Source organism: Bombyx mori, chromosome 20 (genome assembly GCF_030269925.1).
Source record: "Bombyx mori chromosome 20, ASM3026992v2".
Taxonomy (NCBI): domain Eukaryota; kingdom Metazoa; phylum Arthropoda; class Insecta; order Lepidoptera; family Bombycidae; genus Bombyx; species Bombyx mori.
The window spans coordinates 10,417,796-10,426,174 of NC_085126.1; the positions used below are offsets into that span (position 1 = coordinate 10,417,796).

Sequence of the window (8,379 nt, forward strand, 5' to 3'; positions counted from 1 at the left end):
TTCGGTAAGCACAAAGTTGATGGAGCTTAATACATAAATAAATTCCTTCGCTTGAATACATCAAAGCTCGAGGGAATTGAAATACAAAAATCAGAATCATCGGTAATATAATTGCCAATAATCGTGTATTCACGTGTAAAAACAAGATCAGAGGCAATAACTCCACAAGACGCTGAAGTAAATGACGCATCATGAGCAGAGAAAAAGCATAATCATCAGTGAAAAGACACGCAAATAAAAGTAACCTTTCATCATATTTTCAGGTCGGTCGGTACTCTCATCCAATTTACTCTAAGAAAGGTGGATGGCCGCCGAGCATAGAGAAAACTATCCATGACAATAGTCGAAGACAAGGGTACCTGAAGTCAAATTTACCCGTTCTGACTAAGCAAGAGATTGAGTACATCAAGGGTAAGATATTGTTAATTGCGAGCCCTGAAAAGCGTCCGGCTACAGCGTTTCTTGTAGACATATGCGATACTAAATGAATTTCTACTCTGCCACCGATCAGGAAGCCAAAATCGAAAACATTTATTTAAGTAGGCCTTCACAGACTCTTACAAACGGTCATGCTTTACCACTGAACCGAAATGCGGTCTTCATCATCATCAACCTGCGGCAGTCCACTGCCAATGCGGTCTTATCACTGAAGAATTGACAAAAAACCGTGTGCCTAAATCAATAATTAAACGAAACCCGGCCGTGCTCCGCTGTGGCTAACGCTAATTAAGTATACATTTAGCAACGTTGGTTTGTTAAGACTATATGTGCGCTATTTGTCGAGTGTTGATGGTATTGTAACAGCCTTCCCTAAAATGCCAATAACAACTGCTCTAAGTTTCATCAAAATATATTAAATAGTCTAGGAACGTATAGACCAGAATTATAAGAAGCATCATTTTTCTTGGCAAAGACGTAGATGTTAAAACAGTACATAAAAATGTAAGCTTGATTAATGGTGGTAGGGCATTTTGTGAGCCCACACGGGCAAGTTCCACCACTAAGTCTATTTGTGCTGTGAGGTATTAATGCGTTTTGGTTTCATGGGTGGGGTAGCCAGTGTACTGTAAAACGGAGACTTTGAACTCATGTCTCAAGGTGGGTGGCGGGATTTATATTGTCGATATCTATGGGCTCCTGTAAACACATAGCAGCTGATGAGACTAGACTTACCGTCCACCCATTTAAGCAGCTTTTTAAAGAAACTTCCGTGCAAACTTAAAAAGCACACAATGCCAGAAAATTATTAAATATCACCAACAGTAGATAGGGCACGTATAAGAATTTTGCGACTAGGGCCAAAATTTTCTTCAATCTTCACACAAGCGTAGCATGCGTCTCCTGGCTGAGCCCATGCTTGCCCACTAGTCCTGGTGAAACTGGAAAGGCCTCAGGGCTACCAGTACACATTCATTCATTAAAAAAGCATGCATCTTTTATAATAAGTGGATAACAGAACGAAATCGGTGAAAAATGCAGCTGTAGAAAAAGGCCTAAGCTCGAAATCTGCGTCTTTAAGACTCAGCTAGAAAGGACAGCTATTATCATCATTTCGGGTTTGCAAAATAAGTATTTGCCATTTTCCAGGTACCTATGACTTCTTTGGACTGAATCACTACACAAGTCGCTTGGTCCGAAAAGCCGAGACTGGCGAGAAGCTGAGTCCCTGGCCCATAGGGGATGCTCCTGATTTCGATGCTCGACTTCTAGTTTCGCCGCACTGGCCCAAGACTTCATCTTCTTGGTTTTTTGTTAGTTTGATACTTACGCTTAAAAGTAGTGCATTTTTTCTGAGACTTAATGAGAGCCAGATTGCCAATGAGCCTCATGATCTTTCAACCAATCTACTGATGAACTGGATAGTGAAAATCCTCGGCTTAAGTCAAGAAATCCAAGTTACGACTAATATTTCAAACCGAATAGTACAATGACTTTGAAGCAATCATCTTTGATAACAGGTCTTAGTGTAAGCCTCTGCGAGTCGTTTGCTTTCCTGGTACACCTATCGGATACGACTGGCAACTTGTTCTCTTGTGTAATGTCTTCAACCATGTTTCAACATTAGCAGCGGAATATATATCCAGTCTATGTGAATCAAAGCGAATACTAAATTCAAGGACACAACTGCCCTACCAAATTATAGCCAGTGTCATTTCGATTTGATAATTCTAATGATACACCGTACCTGTAAATTTATTTATTTGAATAATTAAATACATTGATCGATTTATTTATTTGAATCCCAATTAAAATAATAGCGGAATCTAGAATAAAAACTTGATAAGATAAGATTGCTTAATATACTTAAATCAACTTTACGGCTTAATCTCGCCTTTACTATCTTTCGTTTTGTGATTTCTCACGTTTTGAATAGTTTACAGCTTTCATGGTCACGTGGGACTAAAGTGTTATTCATTTATATATTTTGTATGTATCGTCTATTTTCTTTTTTAAAAGCTAATAGCATCTTGAGGTCAGCCAGTACATTTGATATGGTTTTCATTTTCACAATAAGAGGATCCTGAGCTTTTAAATAAGCGCCAACTATCTTCTCTATTCAAGTTAGGATGTTTTTATATTATTTCAATAGGCTTCCCCACTGTACCTATAATTAACCAGCTTTCTTCGGCTAGTGTATTTGTAGGTACTTTGTCAATTTTTATAACGTGCATGCTTGACCACTGTCCAGAGCCAAATTCTTCTTATTCTTCTTCTTATTCTACAGAGCCAGGCTTCTATTCTTCTTATTTTTTCATAATTCCGTTTTTTGTAAATACTTTCCGGTTGATAGGTCAACCCACCAGGGATAAGAAAACTGCTGCAGTGGTTGAAGAAAAATTACGGCGATCTTACAGTTTTAGTAACGGAAAACGGATTTCCGAATCTTGGTGGCGTGGAGGATGTTGACCGAATAAACTATTACAGAGATAATATGCATGAGGTATGAGTCATTTACACTAAACACATTAATATACAATTCCAAAGGGTCTTTACCTGATTGATTGGAAGCAGAAGGAGACTTCCACAAATCGGAACAGACTTGTCGCTACGAGCTTCGGAAGCGACCAGGCGTGGCGGGAGAAGCTCAACTTCTACGATTACATCATTAACACGTCTTTTTTGGTGTTCCAGATTCTCCTGGCTATCAAAAAAGACAAAATCAACGTAACCGCATACACGGCTTGGACGCTGATGGACAACTACGAATGGATGGATGGATACAAGTGAGAATTTATTGTCGTTGGTATTATGAACGACATCCCGATAATACACTTTGAAACAAGGGAGCAGTCTCGATTTGAATGTCAGTGACTACAAGCGGTGCTTAAAATTTCTTCAAAAAAGCAGCGTGGCACTATAGCAGCCGTCTTATCGTACCGCCGCTCAAATTACCGACCTAAACGACGGGGCAACATAAAACCGCCATTATACTAAACACATCCTATCGGATCTGCACGTACCCCCCTCGGTGCTTTTAGGCTCTCCAAGTACCGGGCACCATTCTAATTGGACATGTCGAATGGGATGAAGAGTTCGATGTGCAATCTAGCCCACTGACACAGCCCACTGAATTTATCCAGTAGTAAATTCAGGGAAGCTCTACTCTTGTTAAGGCTAATGTTAGCAAATCCTTCCATATTCAGCTCACCTACCAAACCTACCTACGCGCGTAGTATAATATCCCCTTCAGCGATCAGGTAGGGGAAAAAAATGCCGAACCTAAATAGATCAGTGCTCTGTCAAATCTTTTTTTTTTTTTTTTTTTTTTTTTTTATGATTGAAAGTTTACTGGTGGCCCGAAGGCCTTTCCAGTTTCACCAGGACAGGTGGGCGAGCAAAGGCTCAGCCAAGAGGGGTGGGATTTGCTAACAACTGCCCGAGCGCCTCCGAAGGAGACCTAACAACTCAAGAGCAATTGTTTCGCGAATGAATCTACTACCGGATCGGAATCGCGACCCGCTGAGAAGATCCGGCGAGAAACTCAGCGGGCTGATGCATGGGTTAGGTTGCACGTCGACCTCTTTGTCGAGTTCGACGAGTACGGTTACCGGGGTCCCTAAGCCTGCCCCTAGTATTAGAGCTGAAGGCATCTAATGCAAAGGTTATTGGATCTGATGGATCCGTAAGGACGTGTCTAGGGCGTCGACGGTGACTGGCTCCTGCATGATCAGGATTCAGGGAGTAGTCAGCGGCGGCAACGATAAGGCGATTATCATGACGCATAGCCTTATCGAAGTATCGTTCCGACGCTGACTTCATGTATTTCCGAATTGATTCGAGGCCCAGGTCGTCGTGTAGGTTAACGTTCCTCACGAACCACGGAGTCCCGACAGCTAACCTGCAAAAGCGGGATTGTAGGGATTGGAGGGTGTCTATGTGTGTGCGGGCCGCGTGAGCGAACACCACACTCGCGTAAGTCATGACGGGCCTTATGCAAGTTTTGTAAAGTGTCACCTTGTTCCGAAGGGACATTTTACTCCGCTTACAGATCATGGGGTAGAGTCTACCGAGAATAAACGCGGCACGGTCACGGACTGATTTTATATGCGGGCGGAATGTCATCGATGCATCCAGGGTAACGCCCAGGTACTTGACCTTCCTGGCCCAGGGTATGGGTTGTCTAAAGAGAGTAATCGGGGGTGTGAGATTCCTCCTCCTAATCCGGGAGGAAATCCGTGTAGAGCTTCCCCTCTGAAATAGCACCGCAGTACTTTTCGCTGGGTTGATGTCTATGCGCCATTTTCGGAACCACTGTCCTAGGGCTAGGGCTGCGCTCTGAAGCTTCTTCGCGATTAGGGACTTATTCCTACTAGAATAGTAAACAGTCGTGTCGTCGGCGAATAAAGCTAAATGGGTCGGGGGCGACCGGGGAATATCGTTGACGAATAAGCTAAATAGGAGGGGTGAGAGGACAGAGCCTTGCGGGACTCCAGCTGTGAGAGGTCGTGGGGAGGAGCGGGTTCCCTCGACTCGATATCGAAAAGAGCGGTTCGACAAGAAGTCCCGTATGATGAGCACGAGACTATCCGGCACGCCCATGTTGAATAGTTTGAAAATCAAACCATTGTGCCAGACTTTGTCGAACGCTTTTGCGACGTCGAAGAAGAGAGCTCCCGTGTATAACGGTTTTGGTCGATTAAGCCCCACAAGAATGTGCTCCGTGAGGCGGTGCACCTGTTGAACGCATGAGTGATTTGTACGGAATCCGAATTGTTCATCGATAAGAATGCCCTTGGATGAGACGAAGTCTCTGAGGCGTTTGTAGAGCAGACGCTCATACAGTTTGCCTAGAGACATGAGGAGGCTAATCGGGCGGTAGCTCGTCGGATGATTTTTTGGTTTACCGGGTTTATGTATGCCGATAACGTCCGCTTCTTTCCACACCGCGGGAAAGATACAGTTCGCCATAGCGGCATTGAAAATAGATGCCAACATCACGATGAGTTGGACGGGTAGAAGTTTAATAACGCGGTTGGATATACCGTCGGAACCGGGAGCCTTGCGAGGACGTAGGTCTTTGATCAAGTCTTTAACTTCCATCGGGGTGACGGGTGGTAACGCATCAGAGGGTGGCAAGGAGGCTCTGCGTTCTACCTCACTGTCTACTAATTCTACATGAACAGGGTCCACGGATTGAGTGCTGGGCGTGCACTGGGTTTGCAATGTATCGGCCAGCAGCTCTGCTTTTTCGTCATCATCGAACGCCGCGAGTCGGCCTGAGGGGCCTACGAGGGGGGGCATAGTTACTACCGTATCCGATTTGAGAGTACGAGCTAAGCGGTAGTAAGACCTTTGGGAGGGCGCGAGTCCTTCTAAGAAATCAGACCATCTGGCATCTCGGACTTCGGCGATGCGAGACTTTACGTCGCGTTGTAGGGCACGCATTCGAATACGATTTTCCGCGGTAGGATACCTGTCGTAGGCGCGTATCGAGGCGTTCTTAGCTCTAAGAAGTTCCCTAATATCGTCGGTCTGTCAAATCTCTGTCTGCAATATGGATACGTGCGTGGTTATAGAGACGCTAGATCTAATTTTAAGATTATATTAAAAGAAATGTAGCAGATACGTTACCAACATTAGCAAATTTATGTGGCCTATTTATAATGCACCACCAGCCATCATTCCCGTTAATGTAAATAATGCCAATCATGCAAGCAGTATTTTAAAATGCTGCTAAATTATAGGTTGACTTCTAATTCGCAATGCGCCACATAGAGTCATTCGCGTCAAAATGTACAAAATTGTGCTTATCAACGTATGTGCCACTTACAGTATATTATTTTTTGCAAACATAGCATACAATGCAGGTAGTGGTTGGATGTGATCAGCGCAGGGTTATGACTTTAGTTGGAGATGAATAAGGTACCCTATGGCGTTTTACATACACCTAATTAATACCTAATGTGCATGTAAAATTTGGTAATCGGTTGAGTGTTTAAGATCTGAAAGCTTAAACAAACAGTCTTATCGCCTCCGTAATATTAGTACGGTTTAAAAAAGCTCGAACTATTGATCTATAGAAAGTGGAAATGATGGAAACTCAGTGTTGGACCTCCGATCCTGATTTCTTGAAATATCTGTTTCTTTCAAATTTCCTCAGTACCATTAATATAGCGGAAGTTAAAAACCTTAACGTTTTCAGGTCTAAGTTCGGTCTCTACCACGTGGACTTTACGTCTCCACAACGAACCCGTACACCGAAAGCTTCAGCGGAATACTATAAAAGCGTAATAAAAGCACACTCTCTGAAGGTTCCTCACATTATAAGAGTAAGATTTTTTCATTTATTCCAAAAAAACCTAATCTACAGTGGAGAGATATAAGTTCTAATGTCTCAAGTCTAGTTACAACGGCTGTCTCACCCTTCAAACCGAAACGCATTACTGCTTCACGGCAGAAATACGCAGGGTGGTGGTACCGACCCGCGCGGACTCTCAAGAGATCCTACCACCAGTAATAACGCAAATTATATTTTTTTGCGGGTTTGATTTTTATTACACGATGTTATTCCTTCACCGTGGAAGTCAATCGTGAACATTTGTTGAGTACGTATTTCATTAGAAAAATTGGTACCCGCCTGACATTCGAACACCGGTGCATCGCTCAACACGAATGCACCGGACGTCTTATCCTTTAGGCCACGAAAACTTCAAGAGTCTAACGGCTTAGTTATACAAATATGAATAATTATGGGTAACTTAAAAACTACTGGGCGGATCTTGATTAATGGGATCACTGGAAGATCCTACAGCTTTCAAATAAAAAAATCATTAAAATCGGTGCACCTAGACAAAAGTTGTAAAGTAAGAGGAATAAAAATTACAGTGGAAATGGTAAACTCCTCTCTTTTTTTTAAATCGGTTATAGCAATATTGAAAAATATAGAAATACACATTGTTACGCGCTGTTCCACCAAAGTACAAGTTAACACTGTATTCAACACTTACAATACTTAAAACACTTTAAAAACACTTTAAAATTCTCAATTCGCTTCTTCCGCTTCGCTTCAGGTGATCCGTTCGCTGGTTCGCTTTGAGTAGTTCCGATTACTGACTGACTGCGTGCCATCTCTCCAACGCTTTTATAGACGAGACGAAATCCCTAGAATCGTCGAGAATATTCCACAAAAGTCTAGTATTATGTGTTTCCGCTATCTGACAATAGATGGCGTTGTACTTCTCGAGCGTTCTAGATACGACTAGATCCTTCGATATTCGTTCGACTATTCGGCGATAGATGGCGTTACTCTTACCGGCGTAACAATATTAAAAATAGCCCTCAGATGCTATGAATTTTAATAGAAATTTTCGGAAGAAACCGTCGGAACAATGTGATAATACTTCAAAACCGATTTCACTGTAATTTTACCGGATTCCTTTAAATCCTTTTTCGGCCCCAATATTGGACAAACAATAAGACTAGTTTGATTTTTTTTTTCAGGTCAACAACCCGTCCAGCTGTTCTCGTCACCATGCATCTTCACTACTGCACACTACACTACTCTGTCTAATACTAGTTAATTTAGCATTTTATTAAAGTTATAAATAGTAACATAATAAAAATCATTTATTGGTAAATTAACCCAACTTTCTCGCCGGATCTTCTCAGTGGAACGCGTTTCTGATCCGTTGGTAGATTCTGCGAAGCACTTGCTGAGGTTCATTTTTTGGATGGGTGGACGAGCTCACAGCCCACCTGGTGTTAGGTGGTTACTGGAGCCCATAGACATTTACAATGTAAATGCGCCACCCACCTTGAGATATAAGTTCTAAGGTCTCAAGTATAGTTACAACGGCTGCTCCACCCTTCAAACCGAAACGCATTACTGCTTCACGGCAGAAATAGGCGGGGTGGTGGTACCTACCCGTGCGGACTCAC

General features: G+C 42.7%; 1 protein-coding gene across 1 annotated transcript in view; it reads left to right on the forward strand.

The window, feature by feature from the left end:
- LOC101741245 (myrosinase 1) overlaps positions 1-8,063 on the forward strand; it is a 39,484-nt gene extending 31,421 nt beyond the window's left edge. Inside the window, exons 7-12 of the mRNA XM_004926139.5 lie at positions 264-411; positions 1,588-1,751; positions 2,792-2,941; positions 3,133-3,224; positions 6,644-6,770; positions 7,942-8,063. Of these exons, the coding sequence (XP_004926196.1) occupies positions 264-411; positions 1,588-1,751; positions 2,792-2,941; positions 3,133-3,224; positions 6,644-6,770; positions 7,942-8,037 (777 nt within the window). The 3' untranslated portion in view covers positions 8,038-8,063. The remainder of the gene's footprint in view (positions 1-263; positions 412-1,587; positions 1,752-2,791; positions 2,942-3,132; positions 3,225-6,643; positions 6,771-7,941) is intronic.
- The last annotated feature ends 316 nt before the right edge of the window (positions 8,064-8,379 follow it).